The following is a 24,745-nucleotide window of genomic DNA, read 5'->3' on the forward strand; positions in this document are numbered from 1 at the left end:
GGGGGGAAAAAGGATGGTTTTAAATCTTAATTTTACACAGAGCTGTTGTTGATCTCTAGTAAAGAGCACTTACCTGCTTGGTTGCAGCATCTGAAAGATTTCTTAGAGTCCAAAGACAATTCTGGACAAGACGCTGGCTTGGATCTGTAAGGTGAAGTCCCAAGGCCTGCATTCCACCTAAAACAAGATGTGATACTTCAGTATTAAGCCAGCAACCTTCTTTTGGAAAGCAGCAGTTGTACAGATCTTCATCTCACAAGATGTCAACTACTTTCATGAGCAGGTAAGGATTTTTAAAATTCCCATGGAATTCAAGATAGGATTTAAGGGAGTTTGGTACCAAACCAGGTCAGTCCCTATCTTTGTCGTCAGATTCCTGCTCTTGTCAGGCTTAGGCTGAAGAGTGTTTAGAGATTCAGTACCAAGTTATGCTTTAGCCCAGTGGTTCTCAACCTTTTTAGACTCGAGGCATCCCTCAGATGCAAGATAATCCTTGTTAGCTTGAAGTCACTCCTTGGAAAGCATCAGTTACTAGTTTTCACTCTTGAGCACAGAAAAAACAATTCTTCCACTGCAAAGAACGAAGGCCCCTGGCAGATGCTAGCATTTTGGACACAATAGTTGCTTACAAAAGTTAAAAACTCAGCAATTTAAACTTTCAGTTTGGTGCACCCTCCTACAGAGTGCAGCACATACCCAGAAGAGGCACTGCACTAGTTTGACCTGGCTTGCCTAGCACCTGGTCTATACAGATGTTTCAGCAGGACTTTGATTCAATAAACTATTAGATTAAAAAAAAGTGCCAGAAAGCCCCACTGAAGCACCCAGGCTATACAGATGCTGGGGAGCTGGGTCATACCAACATGAGATCTCTTCTGCTAAAAGTGTCCCCCCCCCCCCCCCAAGTCTGTCAGCAACTAAATGACTATTAATTGCAACCCACCCATATATGTTTAGGGACTTAATAGCACCGCAAGGAGGGAAACCTGGCTTTTAAACTTATCAATGTAGGGGGGTTCCAAGGCTCTTTTTACACTAGGGGTTGGGAAAGTCCAGCCCATGGGCCAGATTGGGCCCATAATAGACTATTTCCCAGAAGCCCTTTGCCTACATCCTGGGAATGCCAGAAGTGGTGAAGTCATGACAGCACAGAGCCTGGATTCCCCTAAGACCAGCCTGGGGCACACAAGCAGCAGATCGTAGCTCTTCTTTGGCTCCAGCCTGTGCTGTCCCCATTGCAAAATCCCAGCCCTGGCACAGCTCCATCCAGCCATGCGCCCTGGCAGTGCTGCTCAGGCCGGTCTTCATGGAAACTGTGCCCATGTCACAGCCCTGCCGCTCCTGGGGTCTCCATGGAAACTGGCCAAAGCAATGTCAGCACAGGCTGCTGGGAAATGAGTCCAGTCACTGGCCAGATCCACCATTTTGCCCACCCCTACTCTACACAGATCAGCAGGACAGAGTTGGGATCTGATTCCCAAGCAAGGCACAGCTGGGATCTGATCTGCAATTCCAACCATCATGCCTCCTGCCACGCACTGTGCATATTAAAACATGCATGGCAGGAGGCATGATGGTTGGCATCAGATTTCAATCACTCCTTCAAAATGAGCGTCTGTCAATCTGACCTCTTGTGATCTTTCAGGCTGCTATTTTCAATACTATGCATTCTGCTTCAAGATCTGTGGGTAATTCTTGTGCAAGCATGCTTGCACATCTAGTAGTGCTAATGTTGTGCAGCTCCTTATGGCACTCTAAAGTATTTTAAGGCACTCTGGCAGAGAATCACTGCTTTAGCCTCTATGTTGAATTTGCTTTACAGTGTGGGTTTCTAGTCTGCCAAGTACGCATATCATTTAAAACAGTTATGCATCTCGGTTCCAGTTACAGCTTAACAGCTTTAAGATGTAGTCTTCAAGTCAGGCACTTCTCTGATACATACTACATCTCAAGGAAGTACTGATGTAAGAGAGTAAGGAATTTGAAGCTTTTACTGGATTTCCTTATTTCCATAAAGATCAATTCATGCTCTAGCATGCAGTACTTGCTACCTCAGGGATTCTTAACTTGCATGCCAGGAGACCTTTTTAAAGAGGATCTTGCAGCTTTTCCACCACTCCTGCTGAGCATGCAGGATGGGACAAGGGCATGCATTCCAGGGCCCTGAAGGGGACCTTCAACTAGTTCAGCACATGCTACCCCCTCCCTTTACTGCAAGACAGGCTCATGGAAGACAGTAAAGACAAGCAACACTGGAGTCCTGTGCTAAGCAAAGCAAACCTGCTGCTTCACAAGCCCCGATTATTATTTAAATAAAAAAAAATTAAATTCTCTGGTGAGCTACAGAAAAATGCAAATCCAGTTCTTGCACTTTTTGTCCAAAGCTGTTGGGGGAAGATAGGGAAGGGCACAGGAAATCAACACTACACAGTAAGTAAACATAACATTTTCTATATCCAAAGAACCACCTAATAGAGACTGCTTTAATATTCTTGTATTTATTTGGCTTTCTGATTGTGATAAAAGGTGTAAAGAACTAATGAAAAAGTATTATTTTACTACTCACCACTCCAGAGAAGTACAGTATAAGTTCATTGCAACAAACCCCTTGGGATCAAGGGGAAGGAGTTCATTAAGTGTGTATGCTAAAAAAGTACAGGGAGTCAAGTAACTGCATCATGATGAAACAGTCCAAGAAACAGGAATGATTTAAGAGGGGTTTATTATACACAGGGTTTGTGACAAAATTATGCCGCACTACTCTATTTTTCAGGAAGTTCGATTTCTGGTTTACTTCAAAGTTACAGACCTGTATCTTCCTTTGGGAGGCTGCTCCTCTCTCAAACATCAAGGCTTTCCTGCAATCCAGCTTAAAAAAAGGTCTTCTAACTATTGCTACTTACCCTTTTGTACTACCTTAAATAAAGGAATGGAATTATGAGTACTCACTCCATCTCCCCACTAGACTGAGGGGCTAAATTCAGAATCAAGTTATGGAGGGATGCTTTGAGTCTAAGACTGAGAACCACTGGGTTACTACACAGTAGTTAAGATTACATGGTCCCATGAAAGATACTTACCAGCTTCAACAATAGCAGGTTTGTTACTAGAGCAGACTGATAGCACCTTCAGCACTCTACTTGTGGTCCACAGTAGTTTCTCATAAGTGTAGGTCCTCATAATGTTAACGAGAGCCTGAGGTCCACCACTGGCCAGAATAATCAGCTGCAAGAAACAAAGATAGTACTCCTTTTCAATTATCATTCAGTTCTCTGGGTGCAGAGAAAGACTGTTGCTAATGGCAGATTCTCAGTTCACTGGCTACATAGTGATCTGGGGTGAGAGTTTAGCTCTGACATTTTAGGTGACATATTTGGAGATCTTAGTGTAAGGTCAAATACCAACATCTTCCACGTTGTACTATCTGTTATCATAGCACCATTCAAAGAGGCCCAATTAGGACTCCAAGACATCATTTACCTTGCTCTCCTGATTCCCATAAGCTAAAATCTGAAGGCAATCTGTTGTGATGGCCAGGAATTTAACATTTGTCTTGTTGAGCAAGGCAACCATTTTCTGAAGCCCACCAGCAAGACGGACAGCCATCTTGGCACCTTCTTGATGCAAGAGGAGATTGTGCAGAGTAGTAATGGCATAAAACAGCACAGAGTCCACAGGAGACCTACAGAAAAGCCAGCAAAACCTGGTGAGTACTTCCATCTACTTACTGGTAATAACAGATAAGATGTTAAGATGGTAGTCCACATACCCAAGCATTTTCACCAGTGCAGGAATGCCTCCCGATTTGAAGATTGCCAACAGTCCTTCACGGTGATGTGAAAGGTTGTGTAGTGTACCTGCAGTACAACGGGCTGTTTCCACATCATTTGTATTCTGCATGGTACGCACAATGGCGGATACCATTTGAGGAGATCTCATGATGGCATGGCGAGAGGCTTCCTTTTTAGACAGCTGGTGAACCATAACTGCAGCCTTATTCACCACCACCTTAAAAAAAAAAAAAAAAAAAAAAAAAAAGAGGAAGTTTGAAACAAGTTCTCAGTTTTCAGGTCAATTAAAAGGAATCCTACAAGTTGGCTACTAAGAAAATAAGTATGTGCATACCTGGTCCTCATCATTCAAAAGTTTGGTCAGTTCTGGGATGGCACGAGTTGCCAGTTCTGCATCATCTTGGTAGTTTATCAAATTAACAACAGCATGTTTCAACATTTGGGATGGTTCAGCCAGGCGTTGCACATTAGTTGGATGAGCAGCATCAAACTGTGTGGATGGGATCTGCATACCTTCATCCAGTGTTTCAGGAAACATAGCAGCACGTACTCTCTGAGCTCTAGTCATTGCGTACTGTCCATCAATATCTGACGGAGGGAAGATTAGTTACTAAATGCCTACTCAAAAAACACCCCCAAAAAAATACCATCCCAAAAGATAGGGTGTCAATTATGTACACTGTATGCCAAGCTCGCAAGTCATCTAAAATAAAGCCAACAATACAATGGAGACCCTCCATACCAGCCACTTGCTCCTGGGTGAAGGACTGAGAGAACCCCTGCTCCCACTCGTACAGAACTTGTGTCGTATCAACATCTTCTTCTTCAGGGTTCCCTTTGCCGCTCAAAGAGGGAGCAGTTGTTGTGGCACCAGAATGGATACCAGAGTCCAGATAAGACTGTTGCTGCCAGTGACTGACTGCTGCTTTTCTATCAGGCTCCATTGCCATATCCAACTCCATCAAGTCAGCTGCAAAAAGAACAAATATGGCTGCTTCAGACAAACTTCAAGTTAGAACAGTTAAAAGACTGCAACCCAGTTCTCAGACTGAGGCTTCACCACTTGACCAATTCAGAAGCCTGCAAACCTGACCACCTAAGTAAAATAGATCTAGTCGAGCAGCTTAAGCCAACCCAAGTACTTAGCACCTCAGCAGTAACTTGATTCTGTGACCCAGACATTCAGGCCTTCGGTCTTCCTCATGTATTCCAGGAAAAGGACCAACCTGCTTCTCAGCCTGTGTCAGCAAGCTTAATACAAGTATGCTTACAAATTCATGCTCTCTCTGCCATACCTTTAAATATTTTAGTAGAGAGGATAGTGCTACAACCATTTTGAAATAAAAGACAAAGTGTGATGCACCACACGTACCTTGAGTAGCCATGTTCCTTTTTTTTCCCCCCCCGCTCAGAACTGTGGCCTGCTGTTTTTCAGAGACCCTAGAAAAAGTTAGAAAAGAGAAAATCAGATCTCAGAAGCTGTAGAAAGCTAGTACAAGAGGCTGAAGTTAGACAAGGGGATTAGCCCAAGAGGTTAGTAGTCTACTATGGACACATACAAAACCAAGGATTTAGATACTGCCCAGGCATTATTTAAAAGAACATGCATCCAATGTAGGAGCAGAAACATCTGAAACCACATCCAGGCACACTTTCTGCTGGCAGAAGTTGTATGGAGAACATTTACCTCCTGGGAAAGTTGACTACAGAAGAAAGAATGGAAGATTGAAAACAATTAAGTCATTTGCTGGTTTCTCTATTTCTCATCCTCTGTAGCATGCAAAAATTTCTCAGACGAACCTTCAACCAAGAATTTAAGCCAAGCTGGGGCTCTGTACTAATTGGAGCAACACAAACAATGCTATTTAATCTGCTTCTGGTGCAGACTCTCCCCACCCCTACCTATAGCAGTTGTCTGACTTGAGGAATCAGTCTTATATCAGTTAAGCTAAAAACACACACAAACCACAAAACGGGGGGGGGGGGGGGGGGGGGAAGAAGAGGAGAAAGGAATGGGAAAAAGTAGACTACCACCCATGAAAGTGGGCAAGATACAATTAAGAATTCTCCACTTGGTATAAAAAAAAACAAACTGAGAATTTAGCCTTTATTAAAAAAGGCAGGTAGGTAGTATGCATTCCTGGGGAATAATTTAAATCAAACCCACAGAATTCTAAAAACAAAGCCTAAACCACCAAGCCCCTACTATTCCTTTGGACAGAGCTGACATGCCCTTCTCTATTATTCCCTGACAGTTTAAATGCACCTGAATAGGGATAGTTTCCTTTTTTCAGACAGTATTTGTAAAGAATATACAAACTTAAGACTGAGGGTCAAGACTGGGTGAAAGTTGTTAGAATTTTAACAAGTTAAAACTATTGACAACTCTAGCCCACCTACTGCAAGTGAGATTACAAAATAGTCACTTCCCTTTGAGAGAAAGTATTTTACCCTTCCAGTTTGCAACAGCATTATGTTTAAAATGACCTGCTGAAATCAAAACCAAGCCAATGTCACCTAGAGCAGTGGTCTCCAAAGTGGGGTGCACAGACCCCAGGGGTGTGCAAGATGATTTGTTGGGGTGCAGGAAGAAAGTATTAGAACTTCTATTTATATAAATATACATATATTGGGGTACATGCTCAAAAAGTTTACTGATAGGGGCGTGCAATCAAAAAAGTTTGGAGACCGCTGACCTAGAGTACAGAATTTCCATCTAACATATTCATTAGTGTGCTATGTTTGTATTTCAGATACCCTTATTTCTAAATAATATTTTTAATCTTGAAAAGGAGATATCCAACCTTTCCTTCAAGAACTACTAACCATCAAGCTAAGACTGAAAGGAAGCAGATACTAGTTTTTACGACAGCATTCAGAAGGGCTAAGCAACTCTAGTGCAAGCTTAAATTAGATATGAGGGTCTAAAAAGCAGTTGTTTAGATCAGACTCAAGTCCTCCTCTGAACCCACCAGAGATGCACCCATTCCCTGGCCAGGGGTAGGTAGTGCATTATCCCTTAGCGCAGCCAAGTAACAGTAATGACTGTTCACACAGCAATGCTCTGAACTGACAAGGAATTGAACCAGTTACAAAACCATGGTTGTGCATTTCCACGCAAGTCAAGTCTTAGAAGTGTCACTTTAGAAGTAGCAGTATTTGGGCAGAGAGAAAGGGTTGAACTAGAAGCCTATCACCCATATTGAGTTATTTAACCCGTCTCCAGCTACAAGTCCCAAATATTGGGCTATGGCATAGCTATGGCCAGTCATGCATCATTTAAAATGAGGCCTAACAGCTTTACCACATACATCCCTCCCTCTGACCCAAAGCCAAGAAGCTTGTATACCAACATCACCACTATGTATAGGTAATATTTTAAAGTCCCTTTTTTACAGCTAGTTGTATATTCCCTTTTGCATTCAGCTTCTGTTGATGAAGTTACAAGTGAGACCACTTTGCTTGGCTGGATGTAACTACATAGTAAGCATAATTGCTTCAAGGGGTAGTTTGAATTATCAAGCACAGTTACAGAGTAAGTTTAACAGGAAAGATGATTCCTTAAGATGCAACTGAAACACTGCTCTAGGCTGTAGGCCTGGTAGTTTTATAAATCCAGCATCCAGTATTTGAAAGTTCCAGTTCCAGGTGATTAGTGATAGCGGCTGAATCACCGCTATCTCCATTTTGATATTCTTCCAGTGGTAAAAAAAGACTTTGTACCATTTAAGTAGCTCTGTCTAGGAAGAGTCCTCAGAGCACCTATTTACAACCAGACAGGGTTTCCCCCTGAATTTCTGCCATCTAGGAACAGCATGACCACTTGGAACTAGCTACCGTGCATACTGCATCTATCTGTGAAGGAACTTTTACAGCAGTTGATTGGCCTGCTAGATTTAAGAGGAAATGAGCTCCTACTCCGTTTGAGTCCAACACTACTACAGCTAAAAGGAGCCACAATGTCTTCAGTCTATTTTGAATGTGTCCATTGTTGCACAAAATCTAAAACAACAAAAACACTGATGATTTACTTTGGGTAAAGATAAGTAGTAACAATTTCAGTAAAGGGAAATGGGCAAATTTTTATAATTGGTCTGAGGGGAAAGCAATACACACACCGTTTTACTTTGTGAAAAAGGCAGCCTGGAGCCAGGTCTACTGTGCTTCTGGTTTGCACAACATATGCTTGCACCAGCTACTTTAAGCCTAGCTCCAATTCAATTTGATGCCATTCAACTAGACATGGGCAATTCTTGCCTCATTACTAAAAAACCCATTAATGCAGAAATTTTGGTCACCATTACAATTTCAAAAGTTGTTTTTAAAAAAAACAAACAAACCGCCTAACAGGAAAGGTAAGTTTAACATTAGCTACACTGGAACAAGCATGCTCCTTTTAAATACATCTCCTTGCTAACTGCAGCAGGATTCCATGTGCCAAAAGAGATGAAACAAGAACTTAGAATAAAATGATGTTCTATACCTAAGGCCCAGGAGGTTTTACCAGATGGAACATGTTCATCAGCAATACCCTACCAAAAGCTGTGGGACAGACTCAGCAGTTATCAATTTAAGATTGTGATCATCATTAAATTAGTGAACACACTTGCAGATTTTTTTTGCAAGTAAGGCCAATTACCATGCTCTCTCCCCCTCCCTACATCTGTACACTAAGAGGACTAGTTAGTTACTTCACTTACTCATGCCAGAGTTTACTAGCTTTATATTTTTCCAGAAAACAAGATGTACTTTTAATGTACATCTGGAGATACAGGGTACCATTCAAGTGTAGGTCTTTGTATGCAAGTCAACTTTAGCTTAAAAGTTGAGTTGCCAAACTCAAAAGAGCTCAAGAGCAAGTTAAAAGCTACATAAGTTAAGGAGCTCAGGTTAAAAAAGAGGCAAAAGGGGAATTGTTCAGACATTCATACCCCACTAACTTCAGAGCTCAAAAGGCATTAAGACAACATTGCAGATGCAGTACCCCAGCCTTCCAGCTGAAATGAATACAGCTCTAAGATTCCTAATGAAAATCCTCTTGATAAATAAAAATCTACACTGTAAAATCAGGGTTGTCCAACTTAAGGCCCTGGGAGCCACACCAGGCAAGGAACAGCCCACAGGGCATGCAGTAGATCCCAGTGGATGCCCCCCACCTCCTGCAATGCAGGTTGAGGCCTGCTTCCTCCACAGCCCCAGACAGCACCATACTGCCCCACCACCCTCCCAGGCAGAGGCAAGTTGCAGCAGCTAGAAGAGGGAGTGGGAAGTGGCAGCCAGACAGAAGCCCAGAGGACACAACCTTTTCCCCCCACCCACACACTCTCCCCACCACACATTTTCAGTTGTCCAGATTACAGCAGGGCTGTCCAGCTGGCAGCCTGCAGGGTGCATGCATCCTGTAAAGGGTTCTCTCATCCAACCTATAAATCCTTTCCTTGTTAAGGCACAATCTGCAAAAAATTTCATCTGTTTTCAGACTGGATTGTTTATGTAACTTAAGCTCAAGTCTTTTCCCTTTTGTAAGACGTACAGCCTTACTAGCAGCACAAGATAAAAATTGTGACGTGCCTGTCTCTGTGAATGACTAACACAACAAACAGTTTTATGAACATGCTGTTTTAACGAGGAAGGCTAAAAGCAGCAGTACTAGCCCTGTACAACTCACTTAACTAAACCAGACAGCAGACAGAGGCCTTTTCCCATTAGAAGTTTTACATGTCAAGGGTTTTTTTTAAAAAACAAAAACACTGCATGTATTTGAGCTTTGTTCTCTCAATGGTACACAAATTGTACCAATGTCTCAGGCCAAAATGCAACTCAACCTGCACAAAACAGGAGCAGCCTGTAACAGATTAAACTAACTGCTATTTCAGGCTGACTGCACCAAGGCTTTTTAGAGTTAAAAAAACTGCAGTGTTCACACAAATCTAGCATACTAAAAACAGAATAAGCTTGATGTGCATTGATACATGCGCAGGCCAGGTCAATGGCCCCTTCTCACTGCCACAGAGCAGGCTATGCAAGGAGAAAATTGTAGCTTGGCCCAGGCCCCAAGCTGTTACCACCCTGTGACCCAATCCCATGATCCTGCCTGTCCCACTCCTGAACACCACTCCCCACCCAAAGCCCCATAAGGAGTTGTAATGGGGGAAAGAAGGGTGCCAACCTGACCTGTAATAGCTCAAGAACTCCCTACATGGTCCTCAGGCCCAAATAAAACTGCCCACCCCTGCTGTAAACAGTATTGTGCTTAAGAAGCAGCTCAATGTCTTAACATTGGTAGGAGCCCTAGAGTAGGTAAAATACGTAGCCCGAGCCAACTATTAGTTTTAATTAAGCTCATAGAAAGCAAAGAACACATGTAGATTCAGATTTATACTAAGGACAACTACTGGATAATGTAGAAGAGAGATAGGGGTTTGTAAAATTTCCCTGGTAGACAAGTATGTTTTGTGGAGATGGGACATCCCCATGAATGAAGAAAAAAGGTTTAAAAAGTTGTGTGATGAACATTCTAACAAAGCACCTAATTTGTATTGCTTCTGAATATGAATAAAAAAAAGTCTGGATCATTTAACATTCTTTCAGTTCTTATGTTTAAGCAGCAATTCTGTAAATTTCTTACATCCAAAAAAAAAAAAAAAGTGGCATCCCTTCAAGGGATCTGACCATGATTTAAGCTACCACACAACTACAGAGAACCAAAGAGAACCCTTAAACTAGTCTGTACATGTGTGAGAATACAGACACTGTCAATTCTCACACTGTATTTCCCAACAACGTACTTAAAGCATTTTGAGCCATCACATTCCAGTAGCCAACACTCTTCTCCCCTGTCCTGTGGGGGAATGCCTAGTGCTCATGTATGTTAAACATAAGCCTCAAGGTTAGGGAGGAGCAAAAAAAGAAACCAACCAAAGGTTTGGAGGACCTGTACCTGGAAAGTGCTTTACACACCAATTAAGAACAAGAAACCTTATATGGGAACAAGAAAATGGCACATGCAACCCCTTCTTCCAAAACCTGAAATCAAGAGCAGTCTAGGGCCAAGGTCTCCAAAACTAAAGATTTTTACAACTGCCAGTTCAGAGTTAATGCAACACTTTTTGCATGCCAGCTTCTAATTCCTAGAGAGATCATGGACCAACAGTCTTTACCTAGAGTAGGGGCAGGCAAAATGCTGCCCCCAGGCCAGATGCAGCCCACCAGGCCATTCTATCTGGCCTGTGAGGCCCCTAAAGTTTAGAAAATTAATATTTATCTGCCCCTGGCTGCCTGTCATGCATCCCTTGATGGCTTGCCAAAAACTCAGTAAGCAGCCCTCCGCCCAAAATAATTGGCTGCCCCGATCTAGAGCCCAGCACAAAACATTTGTACTGCCTCTCAGATTGCTTTTAGAAGTCCTGGAGCATTGGGCGTTTCCTGTGAGCATGGAAGGCTAGAAAGACTAGCATCAATATGAAACACGTCAAAGTGGAAAATTTTTCTAAAATTAAGAAGTCTGGACTTAGCCTTTCTTCATTTTTTAAGTTACTTCTAACAATTTTGAAGAGGAGGATTTAAAAAGAAACCTCTGAAATACTCAAGTTACACCCACTTAAAATTCTTATGTTGAAGAGGGGGGAGGGAGGAAGGAGAATTATCCTAGTAGCTCAATGCCCTTGTGAGAGAGCACAAGGTCAAATACAATAGTGATGTAGCAGATCTAAGAAGTGATTTAGGTTAAAAAGAACAGTCTAAGCTATTCCCACCAATCTCAGCCAGGAAAAGCATTTTCAGAATGCACACCAGAATCTGGCCTTTCACAGCTGTTTGACTTGTACTCAATTTACACAGGCTGGTCTGAAAACTCCATCCTCCCCCTAATGTAGGGCTCTATTTTTGGAAATTCTGGCCTGTATAAGAAGAGTTAACCACCATGTTAACATCTACTTTTCATTAATAAATAGAAGTTAAGTTTTGAAGCAAGGGGTTGCTACTATTCAGATATAGCTCTCATCATTGCACACACTGGGTACATCCCCACAAGTACACATATACAGGGGAAGCTCACACTTCTCACAGGACAAAAAGCAGCAGCATGCATTTTTTATGCTGCTGCTGCTGCTGCTATTATTTCCCCAGGCACACCCCTGCACATGAGCTCTGGAGCATGGCAAATAGATCCAGGTGGAGTAGGGGAGGGTGGGGCCAGCACCTGTGCTGGAGTCCTGAGGTGAGGCAGCTTTTTTAATTCCGGGATCTGAGAATCAAAAAACAACCCACCAGCCTGCAAAATTAACAGCATGCAAATGGGTGTACATGCACCATGCGTAGCTTGTGGTACCCACTTATACAGAAGTCTTCCCTCTGAAGTCAGCAGGGCTGCTCTTGCAAGTTATCTACCTGCACAAGGAATTTTATTATCAGGTCCTTGATGATCTTCTGTCTTGGAGCAGCTTTGTGAAGTTTGACTAAGCCCCCTTGTCAACAATGGCATTAAGGTTAAGTGTTATTTTAGTTTTATGAAGCATCACTAGTTCCACCCCACTGCAACTATAGACCATAACCTGCCCCCACCATCCATCCTGATAGTATAAAATGCCCAAGTTAACTCATGGATTGCATGGTTCCCATGCTACCACTTTGAGTCCTGAAGCATTACGTTTTTTTATAGGCTGATTGCAGCCATTTAATATTCTTCCTAAATTACCTAAGAAAGATTCATTTAGATAACCCCACCAAAAGGCAGGCAGGAGGTTTGACTTTGTACAATCAATAGTAGGATTACAGAGCCAAGTGAAGCTTCAGTTCTGAAGCTTTCACTTAGTATCTGATACAGACTGAAAGTGTTGCAGAACACAAGACTTAACTATATGAAAGTATGCATCTTCTCCCCTTACTGAGTAGGTTTGCTTTGGAGGGTGAGAGTAATACAATGGAACCAGGTAACAGACAAAGCACTGGTTACCTCCATGTACCCTATACAGAAGTGAAATGCTCTTCCAACAGAGATGAACCTATCAAACTCCTGATTTTTGCAGAAACTTCAAATTTGATAGGTTCTGTGAAAAATCCCAGTCCCTGCAAAATAGCACAGGGACCATGAAAAAGCAGGAAAACAGCAGCGAGCCAGTGGGGGGGGAGCAGGGCAGGGGCTGTATGAGAAAATTGGCAGCAGTGCCCCCCCCCCGCCCCCCATGGAGCCCTCAGAAGTCCCACTCCACCTCAGATTGACAGGTGACACTTGCCAGATCTCCAGGGAGGGGTGCAACTCCTGGAGTCCATGGCCAGAGGCACAGCCCACCCCCCCCATGCTCCGCCACAAAAATAGTGGCATACAATGTACCAGGACCATGAAATGTAGAGGCAGCCTCTATGAATTAGACAGGTCCCTAGCTATAGGTAAGGAGGTCTTAGTCCTATAGTCTCAGATACCCCATTTGTCTAAAGTCCAAGGCCTATGAGTGCTGTAAACTTAATCAAAATAAATAAAATGAAACAAAAAAACCTCAAAGTGCAATTGAAAGCTAATGGCCACTTAATTGTAGGTTGCCATCAAGTTAAATGAAGCAGTTAAAAAAAAAAAAAAAAGAGAAGTCAGCATTCAATTCCAGTTTTAATCCTTCTATATTAAAATGTGTCATTCATTCTTTGTATTATGCAAGATGGATTACTTTAAAACAAAGTATAAATCAAACTGTTCATTTTGAGTTTTAAGTTGAAGTAGTTAGACTAATCTGCCTTCATGTTACCTAGCTGGTACTTGAAGGTGCTCCACACTGGAAGTGATCGTCATTTAAAGAGTGGTCATATGGTAGCTATCAGCAGTTTTCCAACTCTATAAAATGCTTTTCAGTCGGATGCTATGCTAGAAGCATTTAGAGGCTGCTGTAAAAAAAGCAAAGCAAAGAAAAAAAAAAATCTACACACAATGAGCTAGTACAGGTTACCCAGTGTACACAGAAAGCAGAAAAGGATTTTTATCCAAGTTCATAAAAGCCATTTAAGAGAGAAAGCGACTAAGGGAAGCAGCAGGTGCACTCTTGAAAAAAAAAAAAATCAAGCTTGAATGCCATTTAGCAAAAATGTTTGACTACGGTATTTTTCAGCATCCAAGTCTGCCTTGGTCACCTGCAGTACAAATGTGCTGAAATAGACTCCCAACTAGGAAGTGATCTGCTCTCACATCAGCTGTTTTGGCTTCCAAACTTCACATGTGGTTTGGAATCTGCTAGGGACCTTCACAGACAAGATCACTTAAATCCTTGCTTCAAGAAGGCCTTTAGGTCCTGTACAACTTCAAACCAATTTGTCTAGTGTCAACCCAAATGACACTTATTGTAGATGCACTTTCAATTGGTAATTTCAAGTTCTTGTTTACATTGTTAGGCACCCCTCTCCCTTATAACCTCTGACCAGTCCTACAGGTTTGTAAGATGCCAGAGCCAGAACATGCAGAGTGGTCCCACCAACATTTTTCTAAAGTTGGATTGGTTGTACTGTGAAGGGGATTTTCTGAACTTTTCTCATGCAAGGCCACAAGCTAGCAGGTATATAGCTCTTAAAGATCTGAACTGGGATTACTTTGCATTATCCTATGATTCTGTACCACAGAACACATATTGCCCATGAAAGGGCAAAAAAAGCCACTGCATGGTTCTCAGAAAGGTTTATTCAACATTTTAGCTTTCTACAAGGGTCAGAGGCTAAGTGATTCAAGTGAAAAGCAACACATGGTCAAGTCAGAACAGTTTAACATACTTCTTTACAAATCATGATAAAAAAGTAATGCCAGTAACAGAATTTCAAATTTTAAGTGTAATCTGGACTGGATAGATGCAATTCTGGCAGCCTGTATTAACAAAAGCGATGGTTTTTCTCAGGCTTAAATCTTATTTCTGTTCACAATAGAGTACCCAAAACATAGATTACACTATTCTGGCACCACATTTGCACTCGACTTACCAGTCCAAATAAAAGCAAGTGAAGACTTAGTCACCCTACACACATTTGGGACACCACACAACACAACTACTATAGAACCAGCATCTGCTACTTGACCACCAGTCTCCCCTAAACCAAACAAAGCACTATTATCCTTGAAAGTCAGAATCCCTTATTTCAGTTTTTAATGCCTAAATCGGCACTCAAACTGTACAAAATCCAGAGTTCCTACATACATCAAGAACCCATTACGTAGCCTGTTCAGTTTTGTTTTTAATATAGCAAAATGCTTTCCCTCTGTTATTTACCCAAGGTGGTCAGCAAATTCTGATGCTTTTGCCTCTTGCACATGGAAGAAATAAACCTAACTGTAACCTGAGGTACAGAGGTAAAACTCCCCACTTACCCCCCCTATCTATTAGGATACCAAGACCAGCATTGACTCAGCAGACAAGCTGCATCCCCTCCCCCCCAGTTAAAATTAGTCCAGGCCCCCAACACTGCCAGATTTACCCAATGAAGGGCAATTAAGGGAGAACCTGAAGTATACACATGCCAACTCAGTTCAGACTGCAACAGAAAAGCAGTGTATGCTTTAGAATACAGTAATTGTATAATACTTATACCACAGAAGCAGAACAAGTAGCAGTTGTATGGTTTGTAATAAGCAATAATCCACTCAAGACTTGCAGATTCTTTAACATCAACACTCCAAATTGATAGTTATGCCCAAAAGAATGCTGTTTTGATAAGTGGATATTTGGCATGGCAACTTCATAGCCATCTGGCAGCATTATGCAGGAAGTTCGGGTTGCTTTTTTGTTCACCAAGTCATCTATGACTCAGAGAACAAGAATGAGAAGTCAAAGTCCCTTGCCCATATCACTATGGGAGGTAAAGCTGGTATTTGTGCTCTGCAGCTCTTTTAAGTGTTCATGGAATTCATGCCATTTTAAAGCTACAACTGTTTTTATCCAAGGAAAGGCCTGCTGCACTTATCCCGTTCAAACTTTAGGAGTTACAGGAAGCTGCATGAAATCATTCCTTCTATTCCGAGTGATAAACTGAACCAATCACCCAGAAATTAACACTGTACAGCTAGTTTACTGACACACTGTATCAAAATCTAGTTACAGGACTTGGAAGTTAGATAGCCAATGCAATAGCAACGACGTTCCAAGGAGATATAGTTACCTACATAACACCTCAAATGTCACTACATTTACCTTCTGTACAACCTAACAGTTGCATGCCAGAACTACAACAGTACTCAAACAGTCCAGACTGCAAAGAGCAGCTCATATTTGTAAAATAGCTGGTGTTCTGCAGGACAGCTTTTTATCATCAATTTTACCAAATCAGCAATGTTAAATATACAGTGGGCAGTTATATACCCCAGGAGTACAGCTGCCTAGAATGTGTGACCAACAATCAAGTCATATACTCAAATCTGCACACTGGTTAGACTCTACATCCAAATATACAGAAATATGATAACATGCAAACAGATTTCTATGTCTTTTGCACCTTGTATCTTTTTTCTGGAGTACTAATTTATAAACCTGAATTTGGCAACATGGCTTTCTAAAGTTACTGTGCATTTTATGTTGGCAAGTTTAATCAATTGCTTTCACAGACTAAATGCATTATTTTTATATTTCCACTTAGATACATCCATATTTCCAGCAAATTTAACTACTCTGCCACAAGGAACACCAGTGTTACTCATTTCCACGATGTTGAGAGCAAGTATTTTTCATACTAGAGCACCCATCCAAAAGTCTCAAATCTGAGGCCAATTACTTGGTAATGACAAACAAGATTCTGGCTTTCAAAGATCTAGTGGTCAGGCAATATTAAGTAGTACAGTAATCCCTTAAAATAAGAGTCCGCTCGAGTTTGATATTGCATTGGTTGATGTAACTGTTACATGTGAGATAACCAAAAATATAGAACTCTTCAGATTTATGACAGACATCTTAAAACAGTCCTGCTGGAAGTTGCTAGTTTAGTAACCACTTACAATTATTCAGTCACTTTCCAAAGTTTGCAAAGCAAGAGAAGTAAAAGATTGAAGTTCTAACAGGTTAAGAGGCTGTGGAGTCTGTCCTCATCCCAATCTGCAAACAGAGTCACTGTTCTGTGGTACCTCACAAATCACCCTCAAAGCTCTATAAATTGCCACGGGGGGGAGGGGGAAATAAAATTAAAGCTGTACACAAAAATGGACTATTTTAGTCAGCCTTCCACATAGCTGTTAACCATTAGTCTTTGCGGCTTAAAAACTTGACAGCTGTTAGAATCAATGTTATTACTAGGAGAATGCCCACAGGATATCTGAGAAACTGTGAAATTAAGGCAGTAACTGCTCTGCAATTCTATTCCATCGCTGTAAAATCTATAATGAAAAAAGTTATCTACATAAAGTTAGATGCTTATTAAAACAGAACCGCCCGAGTGAGGCTCGACACCAAGACCAAGCTTATTTTACTAGCACTCCTTGAATTAAAGCAAGACTGACTAAGCTATAGTACTTCCTCAATAGCTGCTGGATGTTAAGATTCTTGACCACTGGAGGGCACCTATATTGTTGCCAGGACAGAGCTGGCATTACCCTACAGAGCTCTATACTATAAGGACTACATATGGCTTGGAATATTTGTAACTAGGTCATACATGCCCTATAACATGGAACTTTATAATCCCTCCAGTTCCAGCCTGGATATACCTAGCTAGATATACTAGCTCAATTTTGATTCCGTCAGGGGGTACCACGTGCCTAGAACAAATGCATTTGTATTAAATAATTCAGGCAAGACTGAGTAAGTTTAAGTGTCACTTTTCATTTAATAAAAAAGTAATTCTCCGATTCAGCAGAAGCAGGCTTGAGAATTCTGTGATGCCAATTGAAGCCTACACCAACATGCTCAAATATTAGCTTTATCAAGGAACTGCTTAAGGATTTGGTTCAGTGCTACAGAATGAAGAACATACTACTGTACTGTACTACAAATCATGGTGATTTGGTTTTGTACTAGACCACACTGCTGCAATAATGCTCCATCTAGTTCACGTCATTTATCCCCATCTTATTCATAGCAGACCCAAATGTTAGGGTTTTAGCTCTGAGCCTCTGAGGATGTGTGGCATACAACCTAGAGTATGGTGGTCTAGTCTTTTTTTTTTTTTTTTTTTATGTTTACCTTGAGAAAACTTGCTGTTTTCTCCAGTTCTTTTTATGTCATCTCATCATGGAGCCTGCATTCATCAAAATGATAATGAACTTGACATCTGCTCACACTATACTGTATTAAGCAAGTTTGGTATATTATGCTGACAGTTATCCAAGTAATTATTCCCATCAGCTACGAAAGCCAGACTATATTACTGCTATAAATTAAATTCATTTTTAAGGGTTGTTGCCTTGTGGGTCTCAGGACATCGCCAGACAAGGTTCTTTGAGTAGATGTGAGATCTTTTATTAGACCAGCTAAATAGTTGGAAGAATTGTTCTTTGCAAGCTTTCAGACATAAGCACCCTTCTCCAGGCATAGGGGGAGTCTCTCCCTATGCCTGAAGAAGGGTGTTTGTGCCCAAAAGATTCCATTTTTAATGGGTTTGGAAAGTGACAGTCATACCCCCAGAAACAAAGAGCAGGGTGAAAAACCTCACTATATCAATCATAGCTAGTAACTCCCTATGTTTAAGGGCTTGCTGATATGACAGAGTTAATTTTGTTGTTTGAGAAAATGGGGCAGGGGGGAATCTTAGGTTGCAAGCTACATTACTGAAGACCTTTCAATGTCAAAGCAGCAACAAAATCCAAATAGTTTAAAGGTATAGCAAAGCGGGGGGTTGTTTTAAGGCACTGTAATTAGACACAGACTAAGTTTTAGACATATTGAGCCCACCTCACCATCCTTTACTACAATAATTTTGCTCAGTAGAAACACATGCTTCCCTGGACTAATGGGTTTGTACAAGTCTGCAGCACAGTTCAATGCAGCCTGGTTTTGAACCTACTTCACTGCAGCTCAACTGCCACACCGATTTTTCTAGTTGCATGCCAATACACACACCATTTTTCTCCCTCCCAACTAGTCCATCAGGGAGCCAATTAAGCTTGGTTTCTCTTACCGAAGTTTGTTTTACAGAACCTTGATCAAGCAAAACACAGCTCAAGGGCAGAGGAAACTTAAAATACTAAGGAGTGAGGTCATATTCTGCATGTCCTATTCACAACAGGCAGTTTAAGCTATGCTATTAACAAAAAAGTTTTGTTGCGGCCGCCTGCGCTGTCACCACCATCCTGCTATTCCCAACCCAAACTATTGTGAACTGCTTCCAAAAGCACAACTTCAGTTACAGCCGCGCCGCCAGTCTGCAGCAGCCTCCTCTCCGGCTTCACACACACTGTCTGGAGGGTTTGTTGCCGAAGTGGAGGGTAGACCGGCCAGCTCGGCTGCACCACACAAAAGCCCGGGGAGCCCCAAGTTGGCTGCAAAGCAGAGCAGGCTCCCGGCACTGCTGTCTCTCCCTCCCTCCCTCCCGCCGCGCAGCGGCATCGCCCCGGGGTCCACAGGTTGGGATTCTGCCGGCCCGTCCCGGGGCCCCACTTGTGCCCCCGTCCCGGGGGCTGCAGCCCGGCCACGCGTCCCAACGCAAACCGGCCCCCGCCCCTCCCCTGGCTGAGGGATACTTTCTCAAAACAAACCCGCTTTCCTTAGCGCCCTGCCCTGCCCGCCGGGAGCCCGGCTCGGGTTACAGAGGGGACAGCGCGGAACAAAGGGAGAGGGGGGCCCTGGCTCGGCCCCTTCCCGCGCCCGCCAGGGACCGCACCAGCCCTTTGTGCCGAGGGGCGGCGCCCACCCGGGCCCGCGGGCCCCACAGCGGCCGGGACGGAGCCGCCACCCCCGCGGGCTCCGCCGCCCCGCCACAGGCGCAGCCCCCCAGCCCTGCTCGGGAGCGCGGCACTAACGCTGCAGACGCAGGGTCCCTCGGCCTCGGCCTCCGGCTGCTGCCGCCACCGCCGCCGCCGCTGCCTGGGCGATCCCGGCTCCTCCACTCCCTCCGCCGCCGCTGCCACCGACCTGAGCGAGAGGCTTAAAATGGCGCCGCGCACAACGCGGTTCTTATAGCGCGCGGATGTATCCTGCCGCCGCGCGCAGCGCTCCACGAACGGGGCGGGGCGCGACGCCGGGAAGTAGTGCCCGGCTCGGCGCGGAGGGACACGGCGGCGCCAGACGTGGGACGTACGAGGAAGGGCGTAGCTGCTGAGGGCAATGGCAGCGCAGGGGGAGGAGGGGGCGGGGCGGGGGTCCGCCAGTTGGAGGCGGCCGCTCTTAAAAGAGCTGGGCAGGGGTGGGCTGGACCCTTGTAGCGCCTGTAGCGGCGCGGAGGAATGCCGTGGACACGCCCTGAGGAACGGGACCCGTCCCGGGGAGCACGCCCATTTCCCCTCGGCTGCGCGGCTTCACCCTCCCACCAACACCCCCCACACAGTCTGCTCCCTCCCACGGACACGGCCCAGCCCCGCGAAGCGGAGGCGGAGCTCCAGCCCGGCAGCTCCCTCTGGCGCTCAGGCCCGGCCCGGCGGGGCTCCCAGGCCGCGGAGGCCACGTGGGCGGGTGGGGGTGGCTGGACCGAGGGGCTGGGCGTGGTGGGCGGAGGCACGTCCTTGGCGAGGCTGAGCCTCTCGTCCTCCTTACCCCCCTTCTCCTTCCCCTCGGGACCGTGTCTTCGCAGCCCCGCAAGCGCCTAGGCCCGGCGAGGGGCAGGTCAGGCCTGGGGCTTTCGCCCCCTGCCCTGGCTGCTGACCCGTTCCAGCCCAGGCAGCCGCAGGGGGCAAAGTCACCCTCCCTCTTCCTGACCCTGCGGTTGCAAGCCCGTCTTCTGAAATGCAGCCCCTGGTGCAAGTTCCTGAGGATAAGCTGGCACAGTCGGCACCAGGACTTCCCCCTACTTTATGTGTCCAATTGCTCAGGACTCAGAACTGGTGGCAGAGATGATATCTTTCATTAGACCTACTAGATATTTGCAAAAAACAAACAAAGATTTGCAAGCTTTTGGGCACACTCGCCCTTCCTCAGGCATAGGAGAGTGCAAAGACTGTAAAATTTCACAGGAGAGCTGGAGGTGTACGATCCAGTGTTTTGGCTGAGACAAAAGCTTGGTTCTTTGTCCCGGTCTTTTCTTCCTGATGCTCGGGGCCATCCCGGGTGCCTCCGTTCCACCCTCTGTGAAATGGGGATGATGCTGCGGAATGACCAGCTTTTCACCCCCTGGGATCAAAGATGCAATCGGAGTTCAAAGTGCAGCTGCTGTAGGGTATTATTGCCAAACTTATGATAAGCGCTTCCATTGGGTATTTGATAACAACAGGAGAATCAGTCAAACGCTCTTGATACATCGCATGGTCCCAAATACCTTTAAGAGCCTCTTTGTGTGCCATCCCACCCCCTGAGGTCTGGGAGGATGAGGCTGGTGGAGCCGGGATTGCAGGAGCAGAAGGGGTACAGTCTGTGTCCTTGCCTCAGGCCCCTGAACTGTGGAATGCTTTTCTTTTTGACCTGAAGAGGACTACTGGATTTAGCCCCTTTTAAAACAGGTTGAAAAACCCTTCTTTTTCAAATTTCAAAAGGCCTTTGGCACATAATGTTAGCTTCGTAGTAATTTTTAGAGTTGCTTTTAATCTTGCATATTTTTTAGGCATTTAATCTGTTCTTGTGTTGTTGCAGAGGGCTTAGGATACTTTCATATTTAAACACTATGCAAATAAAAAAATGTTTTGGTTTGGCATTGCAATATTTAGTTAACCATTACTACAATGTCACTTCTGGAGCTGTGCGAGGGCCATTATTACTTTCATAGCTATATGTAAATGTTATAATTATAACTGACTTTGACATAACACTCTTCTGTTCCATTGCAAATGTTTATAAATGTTTACAGATGTTTATAAAATACAGTGTGATATGGTGTAGAAAGGAACAAAAAGAGATTTTTTTTTTTAATATTACAGTGTAAAGCTACAATTAATGAATACATCAACAATCAAGTTATATCTATCAATCTTAGGAATCATTTTTTCCCCAAAAGCAATCACTATCCATATAGCTCCAGAAGTTTCTTTGGAGCTAATTTATACTTTAATAGGTTTGTCTTGGCGATTGTTTGTTAGTCGACTATGCTGCAGACACTTTTTTTTTTTCAAAAGGTCAAACAGCCTTCTAACATGGCCATTGTGTATCACTGCAGTGAGAAATCCTCAGTGCAAAGGAGAACTTCATGGTTAAATTTTATAAGATAATGATTCAGATCTTTTTTGTTAGTTAGCCTCTCTCAGACATCCTTAGCGTTGCTTTTGCAGGGTCAGTGTTTAACACCCTACAAAACAGAAAGGAAAAAATGGGGGAAAAGTGGATAGAGGTAAATTTAGTTGGCTACCATTCCCTCTGAGGATACTGGAATATAACTATGTCTTTTTAAGGCACACAGTAAAGGAAGACTAGCAATGGCTATAATACATACCCCCCAAAAAAGTAACAATGAAAGAAATGTCTAAGACCTTGGGCCTGAATCTTTGATTTTTCCAGACACATCTTAAAAACATATGCATAATGGCTTCTAATCACGCGTGTTTTAGAGGCAGATTTAAGAATCAATGACAAGTATTTTTTTTTTAAATCATGACTGGTGATATGTTCAGTTTATCAACACCAGAATAAAGCAGGTTGGCCATTTTGCAAAAAAGAAAAAAAATACTACTTTCTCTGAAGTAAAGTTTCAGTAATATAAAGGAAAACATATTTTGTACCTTGGTATAGAAGACAGAGGAAAAAGACTGTAGAGACTTGCAAATGTTTAAGTATGCAATTTGAGATATACAACTCAAGTTAATGCCTGTGGCTTAGTTGAGAATTGTTTTATTTTAAAAGGGGGAAACTTCTCTGTAATAAGGGAAATGGGTGCACTGGTCCGATTTGACTTTGGTAAAATACCTACTGTGTGCAGGCACTTCGGAAAAGAAAAAAAAATGAATGAATTACACAAGTGTGATTACTGGCCAGGTTTGAGTTCCCTCAAAATTATGAGACAAAAATGATACAGAGCCACAACTGGAGATCATCTATCTTAAAATGAAGGCAGACATTAAAATATTATTTATAAACTGACATGAAAGTCAAACTACTGTAGTTGGTTGAAAGAATATAAAGCATATAGTACTCTAAATATTATTTTAAGTATGAGAAAAAGACATTAGTAATGAATAGATTTTATTTCGGGGGGGAAAAATTAAAGGATTTATTCCCTCTTTGTTTTTTCATTTTAAATCCTTATAACATGTATCAGTGTTACATGTCTGAATACAATTTGTGTGAATTCAGCAATAGTTTAACTATATTTCAGGTATGTTTCAGTAACTGAAAATAGTATCCAACTGATCTAGCAGCTGAGGGGATTACTCATCACAATATCTGATTACTGGCTTATTAAGCAGCAAACACAGCAAAAATGAGCAAACATGAAGCTATGTACTTTCCAAATAAATATATTTTAATGATTGCTAATCAAATGCATAATATCAGAAATGATTTGCATTTATAAAATAAAAATGGCCAATTATGACCGAGGTCAAAAGAAATCCTCAGTTCTGTTCCCCTTTTGAATTTGTTGTGTCTCATATGCCACAGAGCTTCAGTTTTCTTTTAAAAATATATCTGACTCCTACTGATTAGGTAACTTGCCTTACTAGCTAAATCAATATGTTACTGCTATGCTCGGCCAGCCTTGCAGAAGAAACAAATGAAAACAATAGCAGTAGCAAAGGTGTGATACCTACCTTCCTCTCCCCCGCTCAACTTCATCCATATGAAGCCATTGGTTTCTCATATGTGTAAACCCTTTAAAATATCAGCACTATATAAAAAGCCTTAAATATCAGGTCTATATAGTGAACATTAAAATAGTAAAAATGTGATTGGGTGTATAAAGTTTCAGTCTTTTTTTAAAAGGGAAAAAAAAAGCAATTAGGCCGAATTTTCCTGTTCAAACCGACCTCTTAAACAATGTGTAATCTGAAAATGCTAAATGTTAAGGCCAGATTTTCCTATGGAGACTGACTATGTAGACTTTTCTAATTAACATATAATCTGAAAATATTATGCATCAGGATAAGTTTCATTTAACGGATTTTCAGATAGGGTATTTATGGACTAGGACTTCAGATTTGAAACACATCTCATAGCTCAGTTGAATCTTTTGATTTCTTTCCAGCTGAAAAGGCTAAGTAGTTGTAAATGCCTCTTGTCATCTAGAAAGTTGGCTCTTCTTATACAAGTAATCTCAGAATCCACTGAGCAAATTAAATGAGAATTATTATGAAAAGTTGCATTTGGGTGGTAGTTGGGGCGATTCCGTAATTATATAAAGAAAATGCTGCATATCTCTTCGATCTTGGTTCTTGATTTCTTAGCAGCATGGATAGCACCATAATCTAGAAGTACATATTTACGGTCACCATGGAAGGAAGCGTACGAGCAATGGAGACAAAAACTACAAACGCAAAAAGACAAAGCGCTTACAGTATGTTTTCCCTTCAGTGGTCTTTCAATGCAGAGTAAATATCATTCCAGCTCTTAGAAATCATCATTCTTTCCCCCTTTTTATTTCAAAATGGTTGCATATTTTTTCTTTCACGAAAAGGTTAAAGGCGTTTCCCCATCGCAAGAGGGATTATCTTACCAGAGGATTCTGGGACTGCAGATGTATACTGCGGCAAAATCCTAAATTCATCGGCAAAAAATCATTTCCAGACCCCAGCTGCTAAAAATAATAGAATTATAGTAAATCATTGATAAGATTAAAATATAAAGCCATTTTTACATTCCAAAGTGTTCCAAAACACGAGCCTTTTCTCTTAATTCATTTCTTAAATAATGCAAATTTTAAAGTAGCTTTTCTATCCTGAGCACGCAGCGCCATGAAATCGATAATTTTTGATCTTTTGGTTAGTAGGCAACATG

At 42.6% G+C, this 24,745-nt stretch overlaps 1 protein-coding gene across 1 annotated transcript in view; it reads right to left on the reverse strand.

Annotated features, from left to right (window-relative positions):
* The window catches only part of CTNNB1 (catenin beta 1), a 28,953-nt gene extending 9,120 nt beyond the window's left edge, over positions 1–19,833 (reverse strand). Inside the window, exons 1-8 of the mRNA XM_090050399.1 lie at positions 19,699–19,833; positions 5,164–5,231; positions 4,534–4,761; positions 4,126–4,379; positions 3,770–4,008; positions 3,481–3,682; positions 3,081–3,225; positions 74–177 (exon numbers count right to left, since the gene is read on the reverse strand). Of these exons, the coding sequence (XP_089906525.1) occupies positions 74–177; positions 3,081–3,225; positions 3,481–3,682; positions 3,770–4,008; positions 4,126–4,379; positions 4,534–4,761; positions 5,164–5,176 (1,185 nt within the window). The 5' untranslated portion in view covers positions 5,177–5,231; positions 19,699–19,833. The remainder of the gene's footprint in view (positions 1–73; positions 178–3,080; positions 3,226–3,480; positions 3,683–3,769; positions 4,009–4,125; positions 4,380–4,533; positions 4,762–5,163; positions 5,232–19,698) is intronic.
* Between the last annotated feature and the right edge of the window lie 4,912 nt (positions 19,834–24,745).

The sequence above is a fragment of the Crocodylus siamensis genome, chromosome 5, assembly GCF_052110815.1.
Source record: "Crocodylus siamensis isolate JL-2025a chromosome 5, ASM5211081v1, whole genome shotgun sequence".
NCBI lineage: Eukaryota > Metazoa > Chordata > Crocodylia > Crocodylidae > Crocodylus > Crocodylus siamensis.